General features: G+C 45.6%; 1 protein-coding gene across 2 annotated transcripts in view; it reads right to left on the reverse strand.

Annotated features, from left to right (window-relative positions):
- Positions 1 to 20,397, reverse strand: part of PEBP4 (phosphatidylethanolamine binding protein 4) — a 249,734-nt gene extending 229,337 nt beyond the window's left edge. The window contains exon 1 of one of the 2 annotated variants that reach the window (XM_032389226.1): positions 20,326 to 20,397. Coding sequence is in view for 1 of the 2 variants with exons in the window: in XM_032389225.1 (XP_032245116.1) it covers positions 19,830 to 19,940 (111 nt within the window). In the remaining variant the exon portion in view is untranslated. Of the gene's footprint in view, positions 1 to 19,829; positions 20,061 to 20,325 lie in introns of those variants that run through there. The other variant, XM_032389225.1, reaches the window with a different exon arrangement.
- Positions 20,398 to 20,942: the final 545 nt, after the last annotated feature.

Genomic DNA, 20,942 nt, shown 5'->3' on the forward strand with positions numbered 1-20,942 from the left:
CTTCTGCACAGTGAAGGAAACAATCAACAAAACTAAAAGGCAGCCTATGGAATGGGAGAAGATATTCGCACATGATATAACTGATAAAGGGTTAGTATCCAAAATCTATAAAGAACTTATCAAACTCAACACCCAAAAAACAAATAATCCAGTTAAGAAATAGGCAGAAGGCATGAATAGACATTTTTCCATAGAAGACATCCAGATGGCTAACAGATAGATGAAAAGATGCTCAACATCATGCACTCAGCATCAGGGAAATACAAATCAAAACCATGATGAGATACCACCTCACACCTGTCAGAATGGCTAAAATTAACAACACAAGAAAAAAGAGGTATTGGTGAGAATTCGGAGAAAGGGGAACCCTCTTACATTGTTGGTGGGAATGCAAGCTGGTGCAGCCACTCTGGAAAACAGTATGGAGGTTCCTCAAAAAGTTATCAATAGAACTACCCTACAATCCAGCAATTGCATTCCTAGGTATTTACCCAAAGGAGATAAAAATACAGATTTGAGGGGGCGCCTGGGCGGCCCAGTCGTTAAGCGTCTGCCTTCGGCTCAGGTCATGATCCCAGAGTCCTGGGATCGAGCCCCGCATCGGGCTCCCTGTTCAGCGGGAAGCCTGCTTCTCCCTCTCCCACTCCCCCTGCTTGTGTTCCCTCTCTGGCTGTGTCTCTCTCTAATAAATAAATAAAATCTTTTTTTATTATTTTTTTTTATTTTTTTTTAAAGATTTTATTTATTTATTTGACAGAGAGAGAGATAGCGAGAGCAGGGACACAAGCAGGGGGAGTGGGAGAGGGAGAAGCAGGCTTCCCGCCGAGCAGGGAGCCCGATGTGGGACTCGATCCCAGGACCCTGGGATCATGACCTGAGCCGAAGGCAGACGCTTAACGACTGAGCCACCCAGGCGCCCTCTAATAAATAAATAAAATCTTTAAAAAAAAAAAAAATACAGATTTGAAGGGGTACATGCACCCTGGTGTTTGTAGCAGCATTATCAACAATAGCCAAACTATGGAGAGAGCCCAAATGTCCATCAACTGAAGAATGGATAAAGAAGAAGTGGGAAGAAGTGGTGTATGTGTGTGTGTGTGTATGTGTGTGTGTGTGTGTGTGTGTGTGTAATGGAATATTACTCAGCCATCAAAAAGAATGAAATCTTGCCATTTGCAATGATGTGGATGGAGCTAGAGTGTATCATGTGAAGTGAAATAAGTCAGTCAGAGAAAGACAAATACCATATGATTTCACTCATATGTGGAATTTAAGAAACAGAACAGATGGCTACATGGGAGGGGAAAGAGAGAGGGAAACAAACCATAAGAGACTCTTAACGGTAGACAACAAACTGAGGGTTGACGGAGGGAGGTGGGTGGGGGATGGGCTGGGTGGGTGATGGTATTAAGGGGTGCACTTGTGATGAGCACTGGGTGTTGTATGTAAGTGATGAATCACTAAATTCTACTCCTGAAACCAATATTGCACTGTATGTTAACTAACTAGAATTTAAATAAAAATTTAAAAAGAAAAAAATATATTAAAATAAGATCTACATTAAATCAACACATATATGAGTAAAATTATAAAAATTTAATATGAAAGATTAGATTTTTTTAAAGAAAATTGAATCAATGGAGAGATGCCTATAAATCTAGTTGAAATAGTTTAATATTTTAAAAATATTAATTATTTTTAAATGAATTCAAAAATAAGTCTAAATTTCTTTTGGAAAAATTGATACAGCAGAATTGTCAAGAAATTTTTTTGAAAAAGAAAGTTAATGGGGTATGGAGCAGAGAAGAGCATGTCTTATTTATTTTTTTCCTGTAAAGCTATAATAATTAAAACATTATGGTTCTGTCACAAGAATAAATAGCTCAATGAGACAGAACTGAAAGTCTAAGAGCAAACCTAAGTATGAGTGGATATTTAATATATGATAAAATTGATATTTAGGTAAGTACAGAAGCTAGGACAATTGACTAATCAGAAAAATATTAATTCCAGACAGTTCAAATAGTTAAGCATAAAATATGAAACTATAAAAGAATGAAAAAAATAATACAAAATATTTATAAGATATTGGGAAGGGAAACGCCTTGCTAAGATTAAAAGCAAAGAAAAAAACCAGAAGCAAGAAATGGATGTCTCTTAAGAGAGAAAACTCTGAAATTTTTGAATGCCCATACACAAGCATAAAATTATTAAATGCCAGTAAACAAGATGAAAGCCAAGCAACAAACTGGGAAATATTTACAACAAATGACAAAAGATTAATATTCTTAATACCTAAAGAGCCATTATAAATCAATATGAAAAAAGTATCATTGCCCTGAAAAATGAGTAAAGCTCACAAACAATTCAAAAAAGAAGGATGAACACATGACTGAAATCATGTTCCTGCTCACTAGCAACAAAGAACGCAAGTTGAAACTAGGTACATTTTGATACATAATTAATATCAAAAGCCATAAAAATGTTTATACAGTTTAACCCGGAAATTCTACTAGGAATTTACCTAAGGAAAAGCCCATGTATTTGCAGCATTATTTATAATAGCAATAGTTCGGAAACCGTAGAAGTCTAACAAGAGGGAATGAAATTTTTTTTTTAAATGATGGTATTTCATGTAGAAAAGAAACCATTAGAAATAATGTAAAAAAACTACTAAGTGTGGGGTGCCTGGGTGGCTCAGTCTGTTAAGCGTCTGCCTTCAGCTCAGGTTATGATCTCAGGGTCCTGGGATCGAGCCCTGGGGGGGGGGGGGGGGGGGGGGGTGTCCCTGCTCAGCAGGGAGCCTGCTTTGCCCCCTCCCTCTGCCGTTCCCCACAGCTAATGCTTTCTCTCAAGTAAATAAATAAAATCTTTCTTAAAAATTACTAAGTGCTATGGAAAGATGCACACAGCTATAGCAGGGTTCCAAGAGGACCTTGTTGGCACACTCACATCAGGATAAATCAAGGAGGGATGAATAAAGGGGCTGCTTACAAAGGTGAGGGCGGGGTAGGGGGACACCTGAGGGGTGGAGAAGTAACTGGGGGCTAGTTACAACAAACTGTCACTAGACCTCAAGGGCTTCGGGGAGGGAGGGCGGGGACCACAGCAAGCTCAGTGAGGCACTTAGGATGCAGGATTTGAGGACACATTCACCCTCAGGGCTGTGCAAGGCACAGTGAGTGCCTCCTTACATGTTTGCCCCAGAGGCACCTGCCTCACCCCATGCTAGTCTGGCCCTGGGGGAGGGAGCTATTAAAGGAACCTAGAAGGAAGATCCTGCAGAAAAGTCTGTGCGGAGAGGAGCAGTGTGACCTTTTGCGGGGGGGGGGGGGGGGGGGGGGGGGGAGGCAGAGGCAGCTCAGGTGACCCCACAGAGAGGCTGCCTGAGACAAATACCTGCTCTCACTTTCCTCCCATCCTATTTCCTGCAGGGCTTTCTTTCATCAGACTCATCCGGAAGCCAGAGGGCAAGGCTGCTTTACAATCAGCCTCTGGGACAGACCACGGGACAAAGAGTGGATCCAAGGGGCACAGAGACTTCCATAGAACGACACAAAGTTAAGCAAAAGAAGGAGGTTCCAAAGCGAAATCTAAAATCCGATGCCTATTTTTACCTAAATTTTATTTAGTGGTATACCTGGGGTGTAACATCACATTATGGTTGATTTTTAAATAGTTTTTGCTTTACACGTATTCGCTAAATTTAATGGAATGAGTGTCATAAAAAGAAACAAAAAGAAACATTCCAAAAATCATATATAGGTTGTGGCCTTAAGAAGAAGAAGTAAAAAGCCTGGATGAAAAAAGTCGAAATATTTTCAGGGGTTGCTTTTGGATGATGAATGTTTATAGAGTGGTTATGTCTGGGGGCCAAGTGTTGTAGTTTTGTTTTTGTGTGTGTATCTTAATCCTATTCTCTCTTTGAAAATGTCCTAAAGTGAATGTATGTCTTGCTATCATAAATCCAGAAGCTATTCAATAAGTAGATTGGAGAGAGGAGAATAGATGTGTATGAGACAGAAAGGAGAGAGAAAAGAATCTCCGTAAATAGCTACCTGTCCTTCCTGTGAGTTGACACCCCAAGCTCACTTATGCTTATCTAATGTGTAAAATGATATGATTTCTCAAGCTCTTTTTGCTCCAAAGTTCCTTTTAAAGAAATTCTTACCTAACAGACCTCTTAACCTGCGGTCATGGTCATGAGACAAGGCTGACCAATGCATGGCTTAAGTAAGTAGAGTAGGACTCGGAGGAGGAGCTGGGAGCGCCACCTCCCTGCAGGCCTGGGCATTACCTTTTCCAGGCTCCAGGACAGGCGGCCTTCTACCTGCCTTCTCGCAGAGGCTGCATGTTGACCTCCTCTTCCTTCCCTGACCACTTTAAAATCCAGCTCACTGTCTTCTACAGTCTCCTGTCTTCTAAAACTACAATGCTTGGGACGCCTGGGTGGCTCAGTCAGTTAAGCGTCTGCCTTCGGCTCAGGTCATGATCCCAGGGTCCCGGGATTGAGTCTCACATCCGGCTCCCTGCTCCACGGGAAGCCTGCTTCTCCCTCTGCCTGCCGCTCCCCCAGCTTGTGTTCCCTCTCTCACTCTGACAAATAAATAAATAAAATCTTTACAAATAAATAAATAAAACTACAACGCTTGCCCCCCAGAAATAACCACTTGTAACTCTATAAACATTCATCACCCTAAAGCAACCCTTATAAATATTTTGACTTTTTTCATCCAGGTTTTTTATTTCATCATCTTTTTTAAAAAAGATTTTATTTATTTATTCATGAGAGACAGACAGAGAGGCAGAGGCAGAAAAGGTGAAGCAGGATCCCTGCTGAGCAGGGAGCCTGATGCGGGGCTCGATCCCAGGACCCTGAGATCATGACCTGAGCTGAAGGCAGATGCTTAACTGACTGAGCCACCCAGGCGCCCCTTTATTTCATCTTCTTAAGGCCACAACCTATATATGATTTTTGGAATATTTCTTTTTTTTCTTTTTATGACATTCATTCTATTAAATTTAGCAAATATATAAAAGCAAAAACTTGGATCTTGCCATCCTCGAGGTGAATTCAGCATTCATAAGTGCGAGCCATCCAACACTATGGCTTCTTGGTTCCTCGACTATCTCACTTTTTCAGAGCTTAACCTCCGTTCTCTCTCCACCACCCACTCCGCAGGGCACGCTTTGAAGCTCCCCTTCAGCCAGAACTGTTGCACTTCGGCAATCTGCCCCCTCGCATCCCTGTTCAGCCCATCCTTCTGGCTCTCCCACTCAGCCACTTCTTCCCACTGCAGCTGTGCTTGGCCTCATGCAGTCCACCAGTCCTGTGCATGGCTGGTTTTCTGCTGTCATCATGTCCCTCCTTCCAGCCCAGGCTCCTCAATCTGCAACCACCAGCTCTGCGCCATCTTTTTTTTTTTTTAAAGACTTACTTATTGGAGGGAGAGAGTGTGCATGCAGGGATGGAGCAGAGGGAGAGGGAGAGAAACTTAAGTAGACTCCCGCTGAGTGCGGAGCCTGACTTTGGGCTCGATCTCACAACCCTGAGATCATGACCTGAGCAGAAACCAAGAGTTGGACGCTCAACCGACTGAGCCATCCAGGCGCCCCAGCACTTAAACATTCTTAAACTTCTTCCACCTATAAAAGATCTCTTTTGGTAGTGGATGCCCTGAACCATAACCCAGATGCCCCCTCTGGACCGAGGCATCCAATCTCTCAGCTGCTGAAAGTGTGGCTGCTGGAGGCTCACAGTCAACGCCCCCTCTGCGAATTGCCAAAGGGGGCTGCCTGGCCTCAGGTGACACCCATTCTCCTGGGGCAGGCCACACCCGATGACTGGTTGGTGCTGGGGTATTTGAAGGATACTCTGGAATTGTTTTAGGGTAAGATATACTGACATGCAGATGACAGTCACGAAGGAAGTTTATACTCACAGATCCCTAGAAACGGGGCAAAGCACACCACGCAGGGGGCCACATGGGGAAGTGCAGGTTTCCATCAGGAGGCAGAGGGCGCAAGGGGAAAATAGGGGAAATATGGTCCTGAGGGCGCAAGGGGAAAATAGGGGAAATATGGGAGTAAGCTTTATGATAGCTTCAATGGGAAAGGCAATGCAAGGCAGGGTAACAGGTTTAAGATTGGCTAGTTTGGAACTGAGGGTTCTAGAGGGGAGGGGGGTGGGAGGATGGGTTAGCCTGGTGATGGGTATTAAAGAGGGCACGTTCTGCATGGAGCACTGGGTGTTATATGCAAACAATGAATCATGGAACACTACATCAAAAACTAATGATGTAATGTATGGTGAGTAACATAACATAAAAATAAATAAAATAAAATAAAATGCTCAAAAAAAAAAAAGATTGGCTAGTTTGAATCATTTTATGGACTCTAGGATATAGGGGCTTTCCCTAGTCATCTGGTGCCTGATGCTGAGGTGATTAGGACAGGGTGGTAGTGTCCGTTGAGGGTCCGGACTCTTGATTGGTTGGTTTGCATATGAAAGTCATGCTCACAGGGGAGTCTCTCTAGGATCAGCAAGATGTTAAAACATCAGAAAACACAGCAAATAAAAAGACATGGTTAATACAGGGGGTAAAGGCTCAATCCCCCCTTGCCCTGATTCCGGAACAACTCTGAAAGGCCACCCTTGCTCCACGGCTCCCGGAGGGCGTGGCCAGGCCTTGGGGTCCCTGCGTCCACAGCCCAGCTCCCGCCTCTGCTCCTCGTGCTGCACCGCCCAGGGACGCGACCCAAGACGGTCTCTCTCACCCCCACGGCCCCCCACGGCCCCCCACCTCTCTCTTCCCTTCACAGCCGAACTTCTTGGAGGCACAACCTCTGCTCACTGTCTCCACGTGTACAAATCCACGGCCACGGCTTCTGCTCCGTGGTTCTCAAACTTCAGCCTGAATCAGAGTCATGGGGAGGGCTTGTCAGCGCGCAGACTGCAGGGCGGCACCTCCAGAGCATCTGAGGGAGTGGGCCTGAGCTGCGGTCGCCAGTCTGTGCCTCTAACATGCCGCCCTGTTGGAGAAGCCCCCACAGCAGCAGTCCCCCAGTTCTGTCAGGAGGAAGTCCACACTTCCTAAGGCTCTTCAGGAGCTGGTGGCCATTTATTCTGTCAGCCTCGGCTCTCACCAGGCTTTTCTCACTGTCATCCAGTCACTGCCATAGTTGTGCTTTCTCCTGGAGATACACTCGCCCTCGTGCCTCTGGGCCTTTGCACATGTCTTGTTTGCTGTGTCAGGTGCTTCCTCAACACCCTGACTTCTTTCCCCTGACTGGCTAGCCCCCTTTTAGCTTCCTGTCTCTTTTCCAGTCACTTCTTCGGGGAAGTCTGGATCCTCTGCTGCCTCCTCTCAGAGGCAGCCCTCACTAAATTACCACCCAGTGACTGGAAAATGAATAATGGCAGAAGCGCTGCTCTTTCCTTCTAGAAACCCCTCCTCTCGGCTGAGGCAAAGATGGAAAAGGCAAAGGAAGAGTCTGGTGGGGAGTGCTGGGCCACATTGGTGGCTCCCCAGGAGGACAGCAGGGTGGAAGAGGCGTCACCCGCAGGAGGGGCGACACAGCAGGTGTTCTCCTCTTGCTTAAGCTTCCTCTATGCTTGAACTGACAAACACAGGCTTGTCCTGCTCTCCTCAGTCACCTGGGCCCACCACCTGGGGCAGATGAAACCCACCCCCTGCACCAGCTCTCCCAGGGAGACACCCCCCCATCCCCCCCACACCCCGGTCTGGGGCCTCCAGCCAGCTCTGGTGGGAGTCATGTGATTACTTTGGTGTGCATGACAAGCTCCCCAGAGTGATGCTTTGAGGGGTGACCTTGTTGTCCAGGACAGAGGTCGCTCCTCGCGAGCCCGCTGATGTCTGTGAGGGTTGGGCTGCTTCCCTGGCTTGGGCGGGGGTGGGGGGGGCAGGGGCGGCGGCAGGGGCACCCTCACTTTTCCTCCACAGATATTTGGCCCCAGTTTTCAGGTCTGGGTTACGTAACCCCTGAGGAGAACTACACTCCCCGGTCACCCACACCTTTTCCCTTTCACAGGCGCAGCTGCTTCTCAGAGAAGGTCTATTTTGGGAGCTGTTTTCATCTGACCTATATTAAGCACAGTCACAAGGCAGAGGCAAGTCGCAGGGTGCAGGGTGGCCTGCTTGCTCTTTGTGCTTTTTTAGTGTCACGGGTGAGAAAGCCAGACAAGCTAGTGCCTACAGCTCTGGAGCGGAGCCTCGGGTGGCCCGTGGAGCTCACCACGGCATCCGGCCACAGAAAGCTCTAGGCTGGGACAGCCCACCTGTAATAGTGCCGGCCCGGCTGCCCCCCCCCCCCCCCCCCATTCCGTAGTTCTGGTTTGTGGCCCCCTGAGGCCCCGCTAAGGACAGCACTTCAGTCACTGCAGCCCTGGTCAGGGAAACATTGAGGTTCCCTGCAGGCCCAGAATGTACCAGGCCGGGAAGAGTCCAGGCTGGGAAGAGTCCAGGCCTGTGAGGTGCCGCTGGTAGAGTTTTAACTGGCCGCCAAGCCCCTCGGTGGGGAATTGTCTTTCCCGGGTTAATAATTAAATCACATGACCAGCAGGGAGAGAGAAAGGGCTGCTGGGAGCCATCTGGCCCAGGTACTGAGCACAAACAAGTACTCCGTGGAGTCGCCACCACTTTGAGGGCCTGAGGAGAAAATGACAACCGAAGTGGTTCACCCACTAGGTGTCCCGTTGGCCCCTCTTCAGTGGGGGCATCTCCCGCACCACTGTTTTCTCCCTTGGGGCTCTTCTTGTCTCGCTAGAAGCAGAGGCCCAGTTCCAGGGTCTAAAGCTCTGCTCCACACTGCCCACCCCAAAAGCTGCAGCTCCCGCACCTCCTTCTTCCTGAGGGTCAGGCCCACGTCTCCAAAGCAGAACTGCACGCTTCCTCCGCACTCGGATCAGCCCCCGCCCCAGGGAGGACAGTGCCGACGGCCGGGTCTTCCACGCGCCCCGCACCATGTCTGCCTTTGCAGGGCAGAATGGACACTGATGAGGACTTCTCGGGCCAGCTGGGGAGAGGCTGATGTCAGTCTCAGAACAGCCGGGAGAGAATCCTGGCTTTGTACTGTGCAGCAAACATCAGGGCTTCTGCTCCCACTCTTTGCGACCCAGTGAGGGAATGGCTCTCCTCGAGATGCTGAGTGTGTCCTGCACACCAAAGTGACCACATGATTCCCACCAGAGTTGGCTGGAAGGAGCGAAGGAAGTGGGGAGGGCATTCCCCTGGGAGAGCTGGTGGATGGCATTGGGGAGGAGGGAGAGGAACAGAGAGAGGCCTTGACCCCTGAGGTTAGCTGAAGTGTGAGCTAAGTGCACAAGTGGAAGGAACTTTGAAAACTTGAGTTTTGGGTCTTGAGGGACTGAGGATGGTGGAGAGAATGGGTAGCGCATTCTAGGCAGGGACACAGGTAGGGTAAGGCAAAGCACAGCCCTCACACGGGGCACATGGGATGCTCTGAGAACACAGTGAGTAGGGGATTAGGAGAAAAGGGGAACCAGCCTGAGGAGGCTTAAATCCAAAGATGTCCTTCCAGCTGGGCGGCCCCTTTCCTTCCTCTGATCTCTCTTCCTAATCCCTGGGGCATGACAAGTCCTGGCCACCCCAACACCCCGGGGGGCTCCTGGGGTGGGAGTGTGGAAGCAGTAAACACTCTCTGCGGGCTGAGGCAGAGACAGTGGCAGACAGAGGACTGCAGACTACCCAACGGGTCTCCCAGGGCAAGGCCTCTCTCTCCAAAGGCAGGCATGCTTGGGAGGTGGGGAAGCCGGGAGAAAAGGACCAAAGGAAAGGACCCTGAAATCATAGCCAAATAGAAGCAATGGAGAGATTTGAGAAGAAAAATCCATTTTTGCTTCATTAAGGAATAAAGAAAAGGCAGTAGCATTCTCTACTCAATGAAATACCAAAAAGAAAAATAATGGGGGATGGGGGGGATGAAATCCCAAGAGGGGATATTGTCATTTTCAGTTGGGGTAAATGCCAGAAGCATTGTTTCTGTCGATATGGCATAATCAGTAGAATACATTTTTTTTCCCAAGATAAAATACGTATCAAGATGCAAGCATTCACTATTTGACTCAGTTTCCCCTCTTTCAGCTAAGTTAGAAATGTCCCAGTGAAGAAATAAAGACTCCTCGTGCACTGAGCACATGCTACTCAAAGGCAGGAAAATGACTTTCACCTCATAATACCAGCACTCAGCACTTCGCTCAATAAACATTTGCTGAAAGACCAAATGTGCAAAGAAAGAAGCTCCTTGACAAATACAGGTCACCTTCAGAACTGGTTAATTCCATCATGGTATTATCCACTGATGAAATTATGAGGCAGTTGTTAAAAAGGAATGGATTAAAAAAGTAGCTGTAAATATTTGGGGACAATTCAGGAACTCGGAGTACCAACTGGGTAGTAGATGATATTAGAGAATTTTTTTTGTTTTTGTTTTTTGTTTTGTTTTTGTTTTTTTAAGTAGGCTCCACACCCAGTGTGGAGCCCAATGCTGGGCTTGAACTCACGACCCTGAGATCAAGATCTGAGCTGAGGTCAAGAGTCGGATATTTAACCGACTGAGCCACCCAGATGCCCTGATATCAGAGAATTTTTTTAGTTTACTTCAGGGTGATGATGGTTTTGTTGTTATTTATGTAGGAGAATGTCCTTTTTGAGGAAACATGTGTTGAAGTATTTCGGAGTAAGTGTCATAATGTCTATGTAGGGGCCAGGGACGGCTGGCCACCCTAGGATGGGCTGCTTTAACATGAAGATTATTTTGAGTTAAAAGCAATCGAAACCCAGCAGATTCAGGAAAAGCTCTTCACCTCCCCCTCAACTGCCTAAAAAGAATTTAGATAGAGGACTTGCTCCAGGAAGAGAGCTGTCACCATAGAGAACTACATTATGATGCGAGCCGGGTGTGGTAGACAGGGAGGAACCTAGCAAGGCCTGTTTGATCCAAGTCCTGTGGTCCCACTGTTTCTGAGGCCTGAGTGGTGCCCCTCCCCAACATTTGTTTATCAAACATTTACTCTTTTTCATCTTCCTGTGAATTGCCTTCCTCCCCTTTGAAGTCCCAGACCCCTACCCTTTCTTCTAAGTTCAGGATGACATATGTACCTCATTTTGTCTGCCCTTCTTTAGAATTCCATGTCCGTGTGGATTCCCTGTGTATATGAAATAATGTCAATTTGATTTTTTTTTTTTTTTAAAGAGAGAGAGCGTGCGCGCGTGTGCGCCCTCACGTGAGGTGAGGGAGGCGCAGAGGGAGAGAAAGAGAATCTTAAGCAGGCCCACACCCAACACGGAGCCCCATGTGGGGCTTGATCTCAAGACCCTGAGATCATGACCCCTGAGATCCTGACCTGAGCTGAATTCAGAAGTCAGACGCTTAACCAACTGAGTCACCCAGGCATCCCGTCAATTTGATTCTTAGTCCAGCTAAAAGGACCTTGAAGATGTTGCTCCTCAACATCTCCAAGTTATTTTGAAAAATTTTGGCCAAAAAAAAAAGCATGAAAAATGTTAACAAATTCAACAAAGTCTAAGTAATGGGAATCAGTATTTATTGGATTATTTCTTTTCAATTTTTCTGGATGTTTGCAAACATGTACAGTAAAAAATTTAAAAATATTATGTATATCACACATGAGGCTAGAATCAAGAAAAAAAATCTAAGATTGATAAATAAGGAAAAAATGTATAAAAAGTGTATAACGTGGAAATAATAGAACTGAAAAGAATTGCCACTCTGATGTTGAAATTATGGAGGATATCTTTTACTTAACTACCTGTTATGTTTTTTTAATCTCTGAAAAGCATGTTTAAAAGCTATTTGCAATAAGCAATTCACTAACTTCCTATAATCTTTATACATTGTCATGATATATCCACATACATGTATACCTACTTTATTAGTCTTTTATGCACCAAGTTATTTAATGTACCAAGTTGCAACTTTGTGTTTGCTTTTATCACTGACCTATAGGATGCAATAAAACAATTAAAATACTGTTTGTACCTTAAGAAAAAAAACTACCCACATTTATTGCTGTAGTGACATTTTACAATTGAAGGAAAAGACCTAGCAAAACGTTTCCTTCCTTCTGGCCTACCTTTCTTCCCTCAACATTAATCAATTTGTTTATTATTTTGATTAATAATTACTTTTTTGGAAGGGCACCTGGGTGGCTCAGTCTGTGAAGCGTCTGACTTTGGCTCAGGTCATGATCTTGGGGTCCTGGGATCAAGCCCGGCGTTGGGCTCCCTGCTCGGTGGGGTGTCTGTTTCTCCCTTTGCCTCTACCGATCCCTGCCCCCACTTGTGCTCTCTCTCTATCAAATGAGTAAGTAAAATCTTTTAAAAAATAATTACATTTTTTGCTTCTCTTCCCCCACCCCCTGTCAAAAGGTATTAACATACTTATTTCAAAAATCTGGAAAATATTAAAATATACAGAAAGAAAAATTTAAGACCCTTATTTTCAACATCCAGAGATAACCAGTTTACATTTGGTGATATTTCTTTCCTTCTGAGAGGTTTTGTGGTTATTTATGAAGTCCCAGACCCCTACCCTTTTTCCTGTATGGATTTTTCTCGATCAATTGAGATCATGCTGATAAACAACCACGTGTCTGTGTGAGAGGTGTGTGTGCGCGTGCCCGTGTGATACACATTCCATCTTCCGAATATACCATCATTTATTTAAAACTTCCCCTGTTGTAGGGCACTTAGGGCTCTAGACTGCATGTTTTTCTCCCCTACAGCCCCAAATGCATATTTTGAAACCTCATTCTCAATATGATGGTATTTGGAGGTGGGGCCTTTGGAAGGTGATCAGGTCATGAGGGTGGAGCCCTCATGAATGGGATGAGTGTCCTTATAAAAGAGACCCCAGAGAGATCCATTCCACCTTTGATCATGTGAGGCTACAGAGAGAAGACTGGTGTTTATAAACCAAAAAGTGGACTTTTACTAGATACTAAATATCCCAGCATGTTGATGTTGAACTTCCCAGCTTCCAGAACTGTGAGAAATATTTTCCTGTTGTTTCTAAGCCCCAGCTTATGGTATTCTGTTCTAACAGCCAAATGGACTAAGACAGTTTATTTTTTTTCCTTCATCCCCGCCCCCAAATTACTAGTGTTATGATCATCCTTCACATAAATCTTTTCCTGACTTCTGATTATTTCCTTAGATTTTGTTCTTAGAATTTTCTTGGGTCAAAGTATATGTGTTCTTTTAAGCCTCTTCATATATATGTAAAAGATGGGAAAGAAACTTTTCCTCTGCCTCTTAGGTTAGTGACTGAGGCCTGCAAAGTAAACCAAAAAAGACAGAGTAACCCGGGAAAAAGGTTTTCTGGGGTACACATGGGAGCCAACAAATGAAGTAGCTGGCTTGTTAAATGGTTCAAGTTAAAGGCTTATCTACCTAACTTATTAGGGAAAAGGGAGGGAGGGAGAAAAGGCTTCTATAGGAAGAGTAAATGGTTTTTTTTAGGAAAGACAATGGATTTTCAGAACACTCTCTTTCAGAGATAAGAAAGTTTGTGATGATGTTTGTCTGTCAAGTATGAGTTGCCTTTCTGTCTCCTTCAGGGCCATAGAAATCCCCCAGAGAAGAGATTTGGGGTAGGTTTTATTTGATCTATTTTGGGAATAGATCTTCCCTGAAGAAAGAACTTGTGACAGACTTACTTCCCAGAACTTGCTGCTTTTAGTCAGATAAGGGAAGCTCTGAGAAGCCTTCTTTCTGCAACCTTTGACTCTCAAACGTCTTCATACATTAAATAATCTTTTATTTAAAATAATCTTCATACCAACTTGGGGGCTCTGCATGGGTCCTCACATATTCCATCTGATTGTTTTTCAGAAATGTACTAATTTATACTTCCATCAAGTAGCAGGAGTTGAGTATCATCATTTAAAAAAAAATTCTTACTGATTCCACAGATTAAAAATTGATCTAATTTTCACTTTTTAAAAATAACTGAGGGGACGCCTGGGTGGCTCAGTCAGTTAAGCTTCTGCCTTTGGATCAGGTCATGATCCCAGCATCCTGGGATAGAGTCCCGCATCGGGCTCCCTGCTCAGCGGGGAGCCTGCTTCTCCCTCTGCCTGCCACTCCCCCTGCTTGTGCTTGTTCTCTCTGACAAGCAAATAAATAAAATCTCTAAAAAAAATAAAAATAAGTAAAAATAAAAATAACTGAGGTTAAGCCTTTTAAAAAATGTTCCCATACTTATTTCCTTTTAAAAAATGAATTGTATTTGCATGTTCTTTGCCTATTTTATTTGCTAAAAAAACTTACTGGTAAATTAAAAGCCTTCAGGTTTTAAATGCCCAGTTGTTACATTAGAATATTTATGAGAACAAACAGTGAAAAAAATTGTGTATTTATATTACCAGTGTGAAGAGAAATGAGAATTCATTTAATCGTCAAATTCTTTAATAATTCTGAAAAATCAGAAGGGTCAGTTCATTTCATCAGGACAATTTTGATTGTTATCCTAGCTATCTTCAAAGTGAAAGTCTGAACTAATGTCCAATACCAAGTTTTTTTAAAAAACAAACTCTGTGGATATTTAAAATTAGAGCTCCAAATTCCAAGGAATCCATTCTTCTAACAGCTTTGTGTGACGTCCCAAATACTTTCGAAATCCCAAATTACAACTTCGTGTTTCTGCTTGATTACATGAAGTGCATCTCATCCCATAGCTATGACCCCAAAACAACACCTAGCATTTGTCCAAATCTCCTAATTTTAATTTCCCTTTTAGCCATAGGTAATCAAAACACTAAAGTGCTCTAAGCTGCTTCTTTCAAGTGTAATACCTTATCTGCAGAGATTTAAGCAAAAAAAATGTGCTCAAACTTTTCCGATTTTAAACTACCTACTGATTTTCCTCTGAGATTTAGAAATGTCTTTTTCAGAATTCGACTGCAGTATATATAAAAGGTCTGCTTGTGAGAATGTATGTTTTCCTTCCGATCTCATTTCCTATTGTAAAAGCTAATTGTCAGTGTCTGGCACGGTGTCTACCATAACTAGTTCAATAAATGTTGACTGGAGCTGATTCAACCACTGATAAGAAGCGAACCATCTTTTTAACTCTGGTTGTGCTGACAATTATTTTTAAACCTATGCTGAGCTGTATGATTGACTGAAAGAAAGACATCTCATTCCCCAGCGGGAGCCTCTGGAGCTGCAGTGACCTCCCCACGCCCACCCTCTTCTTGACTTCCATGGAGCCTTGAGATGCTCTCCTCACTAGGGCAGGCCCTTCGAGATTGTTCCAAGTAGGCTGGTTTTGAGAGCTGAGTCTTTTGCCAGCCAGATTCATTTGAATTAGCCACTGTCCCTGCCAGGAATTCACAGCTGGAGCTGGCGCAGACTCCTTCTGTTGGGTGGGGGCAGGAGGGAGGAAGGGGAGGTAGGATGAAAAGGGACCAAATGTAGGTACCTTCCGTGCAGCCCCTTTCTTCTCCTACGTGCCTCTGAAGCAACTCAAATCTGCTCTCCAGGGCTTGCAGAATGAGCAGTAGGCATACTCTGGCTGCCATGCGCTTACGGGAAAGTATCGGGTTCTCCGGAGGAGTTTAGGGCTCCAGAGGAGCCTGAGCTTGGCCCTGAGCCCAGTCAGCTGAGCTCCAGCTGCAGCAGCACCATGCTGCTCAGCCCAGGCAGCCCAAGATCTGGACCACTTCAAGCTCAGGTACAGCTGGCCCTTCTGCCCACTCTCCCAACCCCAGTCCTGCCCACTGGGCTCTCAGAGGCCCCAGTCTATAAACGGTGATGTCAGGGGCTAGGCACTGAAGGCTGCCCAAGCATTTGTGTAGCAGAACTAGAAGAGAGAAGCCTTTCATTGCTCCCAGTGATGTCCGGCTCTGTCTTCTCACCATTTCGCTGAACCCATGTGCAGGAAAACCTAGAGGCTACTGGTTTGGGGCTCTTACCTCTGTTCCCATCATGCGGCCCAAAGGAGGCCCTGGGCAACATGGTAATGCTTGTTTTAAAATCTCTCCCCAGAGGCACCTGGGTGGCTCAGTTGTTAAGCATGTGCCTTCGGCTCAGGTCATGGTCCCAGGGTGCTGGGATCGAGCCCCGCATCAGGCTCCCTGCTCATCCGGAAGCCTGCTTCTCCCTCTCCCTCTCCCCCTGCTTGTGTTCCCTCTCTCACTGTGTCTCTCTCTGTCAAATAAATAAAATCTTTAAAAAAAATTAAAAATAAATAAATAAATAAAATCTCTCCCCAGCCTCCTGGCCTTTCCACCTGTTGGTGGAAGGCTCTGCTCTAGTATCTCCTTCCCAGCCGTCCACTGCCCCTTCCTGCCACTCCCTCATTCTCAAGTCTTTGTGATGTACCAAGGTAGAACTACCTCACAAGCTAGACTTCAGGTTCTGTGCAAACTCCAATCCATTGGTATAGGCGCCATCTTTCTTGCAAGGTACCTTCTGGTCTCGGTTTAGAAATAGTGAGTACCATGATTAGCTCACTTGACTAGCTCTCCCTGCCTCCTCCGTGAGTGGGCACATAGACACCATGTAGACATGTTTGTACCAACATGTAGACGATTTTGTTACCAACCCAGTGAAACAGAGTTCAAATAGTTTCTCTATAAAGGGCTGAAATGCTGAGACTGATAATTTGGCCATAGCAAAGCAGAGGTAAAATGTGGAGGGAAAATACTTGCTTTTGGCCATAGTGATCATAACCTATATTTTTATTTTCTACCCTAAGGAAAAAAAGTTTTTGGTAGGGGCATGATTTATTTATCATTTAAATAACTCATTTCACAATGTCCTTCTGGAATTTGAGTGGGCCTGTTTGGAATTTTGTTGGGTTGTTAGCAGCCCCCTCATGATATGCTTATTCAGGGGTGTACATGAGTCTCTTCCTGACCAAGGTTACCCTGGAGACTCTCTACTGGGAGGGTGATGGCTGTGACCTTCAGTACAGAACTCTGCTCCTGAGTAACCACACTGGGTATTTGGGAGGTACACGGAACAATTTCAGAGTAGTGCGAAGCACACACTCATTTTTCTTTATTTATCTTCTACTTCTAAATGTTCTACTATGAACCTGTAAAATCAGAGAAAAAAAGATATAAAAAAGAAGATAATGCTATATGGCATATTATATACCAATTATGTATTTTAGATAGCTATATCGAGTGGTGGTAAAAATTTTAGTGGTTCTTAATTTTTCATATTTTTCTGCAACTATCAATATTTGTTAATGAAGGGGCACCTGGGTGGCTCAGTCGTTAAGCATCTGCCTTTGGCTCAGGTCATGATCTCAGGGTCCTGGGATCGAGCCCCGCATCGGGCTCCTGTTCAGTGGGAAGCCTGCTTCTCCCTCTCCCACTCCCCCTGCTTGTGTTCCTTCTCTCGCTGTGTCTCTCTCTGTCAAATAAATAAATAAAATCTCTAAAAAATATATATTTGTTAATGTACACTTGTTAATTATAGAACCAGAGAAATATTTTTAAAATAACGTACTGGGGCTTTTTTCTTAGCCAAAACCCCAGTTGATAAATATCAATTAAAGAGAAAGGTTTAAACAGGAAGGGCAAGCTTAACATGTTTGAGAAAAAATATAGAAAACTATATTTATCACCTTAGGCTAAGGAAGGGTTTCTTAAGATACAATATATACTATCCTTGAAAAAAACCTTAATGAATTCAACTGCAATATAAGAACGTATGTTCATCAAAAGCCACCATAATGAAAGTCATATAACAAGCCACACTCCTGGAGAAAATATTTGTCACACGTAGAACTGAAAAGCTAGAAATGTTTTTTGTATATTAAAATACATTAATACTTAAAAATATATATAATATATAATATTTTTCATATCATTGAAAAATGTTAGTTCCAGAACATGTAAATAACTCATACAAATTGCTGATGATAAGAAAATGCTGGTGTCCAGAAAATGGGCAAAGGACATGAACAGGCGCCTCACAGAAGAAGAAACACAAATGTACCAAAACGTGGGAAGATACCCACTCGACCTTGTTAGTAACCAGAGAAACACGGACTGTTACTGCTGAGATACCACAATGCACCCAGCAGAGAGGCCGAGGGGAGGTGAGAATCAGCAGCAGCTAGAACCCCTCTTCACTGGCCGCTTCGGAAAACCCTTCAGTGCAATCTTGTCAAGTTGAGCAGGCACTTACCCCATAACCCAGCAATTCTATTTCTGGGTATTTACCCAGTGAGAAATGTTTGAACATGTGCACTTGGACAAGCACAAGAACATTCAAAGGAGCGGTTTTCATACTAGCAAAGACTAGCCAGCGGAATAATACGCCGCGGCCCTGGGAATCACACTGCCCTGCAGAGGGAGGCACCATGGCCACACACAGCAGAGTGGCCCCATCTTAGTAACGCAAAGCTGAGAAAAGACAAGTCCAGCAAGATGATGCACATACAGTATAATATCCTTTCTCAAAGCTTAAAAACAAGCAAACCTAAACAGTATATTATTTAGGGAGGCCCACACAATATGATAGAAAATATTCTAAATCTTCAGGGAAATGACAAACACCAGATGCCGACTAGGGGCCCCTGTGTCGAGAGGTTACACGTGGGAACGAGGAGCCCCGCGCGCACAGCTTCAACCGTGCAGTGTGTTGCTTGTGTTACGCTTTTTAAGTCGAGTAAGGGGTTTGCAGTTGTTTGGGTCCTTATTATGTTTTATGACTTGGATATGTGTAATATTTTAGTGGACCATATATTATATCACCTAAAAATATTAATGACTACAGAAGGAAATATGTGGGATATCCAAAACCTGTAAGTGGAACTCCTTTGATTTGAACTCAGTCTGACTTGGGATTCTAAACTCTTAAACCTACCTGGTCATGATGTATTGCCTTATTAATAGTGCTTTTAGTTTGAAAAAAAAAATAAATCCTGATTATAATCATTGGTATGGGTATCGAGGTACAGACTCATTTCCTTAACCCCACCCTTTACTTCTCAACATCTTCCAAAATGATCATTGTCCCCCCCAGTGTGGCTAAGAGGGAGAAGGGGAGGAGTGCCTGAAGCATGCTTCTCTAGCGCCCCCTACAGACCAGACTTACTGTAGCAGCGAGTGGGGTGTCCACCAGACCCCAGGGGGCTGGGGCGGTGACATCTTCACCCACAGGCCAACTCCCCTGAAACTGGCCCATGGTTCTTTTCACTGTGGTCATTCTTTGGGGTTAGACAAATGGGGGTGAGGGCTTTGTTTCCTGAATACACTGAGGGTGTCCCCCAGCCCTACTTCATGCATGCGCTCCCAGGGGTCAGCCGATCAGACTGGCACAGAGCCCTTTCTTTACTTAGCAGAGTTGCTGGAAGGGGCAGGGTTGGGACCATGAATCCTTGAGCCCCAGGCAGCTGGAGAAGATAAGAGGTGGAGAACAATCTGGGGAAGGGATGGGAAAAGCAACCGGCTTCTGGAGGAGTGAGGATAGCACACAGAACTCAGTGCTACCGAAGCATGCACCAGGGTCCCAAGGGAGATAAGTGCTGTGAAGGCCATGGGGATCCTCTCCCTTCCCTGCTGGGGCGTCCGATGGGGACAAGTCGGGGTGATGGCAGAATGCATCCCAGCCCGGTGCACTGTCATGTCAACTCCCCCTGCCCCTCTCCACAGTCCCAGCCAGCACCAGCCCCTCACATCATATTCAAAATGGGGAGACAACAGAGTCCAAGCCATTGCAAGAGATACATAAGCTCCATCAACCGAGTACAAAGCCATTGTTCTTAGCGTTCAAAACGAGGGATATCAAACCTTTAAGACTCACAAAATGGCAAATTGAGGTCCAGAAATTGATTGCAAGAAGCACAGTGGCCAGTATAGGTTTTGAACTCCGTTGCTCAATCGTCTCGAGAATCCTGGCTGGCCAGACCGGCATGTCAGACCACTACAAGCTAATACCTTTCCTGTTGTTCATTTTCTACCTGAGTGCAAAGGAGCAGAAGCAGGAAGAAAGGCTTCCTGTCCAGCAACACTCCCCAACTCCCATCTCGCTTCTCCAGCCTGCCTTCCCTCTGAATAGCCTCCAGCTCAGGTTGCCAAAATTAATCACCGGTGGGGTTGAAGCAACAGCGCTGTTCCCTGGCTCTAGGCCAGGCTCCCAGGATGTGCGTCAGAAAGAGCCAGTGAGTGAAATTCCAAAGCAATGTGAGTCACCAGGGAGGAGGAGAGGCCCGGACAGGAGTCAGAATGAGAGCCTGAGGGCAGACCAAAAAAAGGCCCTGGGGGGTCAGGGGCTGGGCCGAGATACCAAGAATGCTCACCTGTCCAAAGTTGGGAGTGGGGCCTCCGGTCCAAGCGGCTTATCTCTGGGCTCTGCGCAGACCTGGACGGGGAGGCAACTGACCGGGAGGCCGGCCTGCTAGTCCCACCCCTGGATACAGTAACCATGACCCTTACCTGGCTCCCCATAGGCTGGGCTTTGGATCCCAGCCCTTAAATCCGTGTATTGTTTCCTCACGCATTCCCTCCCCTTGACCTGGCCCAGGACATTGCTTCCGGACAGGGAACGGTGATAGGCCAGCTGGGCCCCAGGGGAAAGACAGCAGGTAAGCCTGTGACCCATGCCCTGCCATCCTGAGATACCCGCCCCCCCCCCCGGCCTTTTCTCTGTTCCTGGGGAAGAGAGAGGAGCTCCAGCTCTGGCGGCTCCACCTGTCCTCACCTGGTCCCTTCCAGAACTCAGGACAACGAGCAGTTCTCAGAGTGTGATCTCCTCCGAAGGAGGGAGATGGGGAAGCAGGGGGAGGTGGGTTAAGGAATCAGGGGTCTTACCCATCATGGCTCAGCAGCCCCTTGACTGGGGACCAGCAACCTGAGGCAGCTGTCCCAAGGCTAAAACTGTGTGTTGCGGGGGGGGGGGGGGGGGGGCAGTTCCACA

This window comes from Phoca vitulina, unplaced genomic scaffold (assembly GCF_004348235.1).
Source record: "Phoca vitulina isolate PV1807 unplaced genomic scaffold, GSC_HSeal_1.0 scaffold53, whole genome shotgun sequence".
Lineage (NCBI taxonomy): Eukaryota > Metazoa > Chordata > Mammalia > Carnivora > Phocidae > Phoca > Phoca vitulina.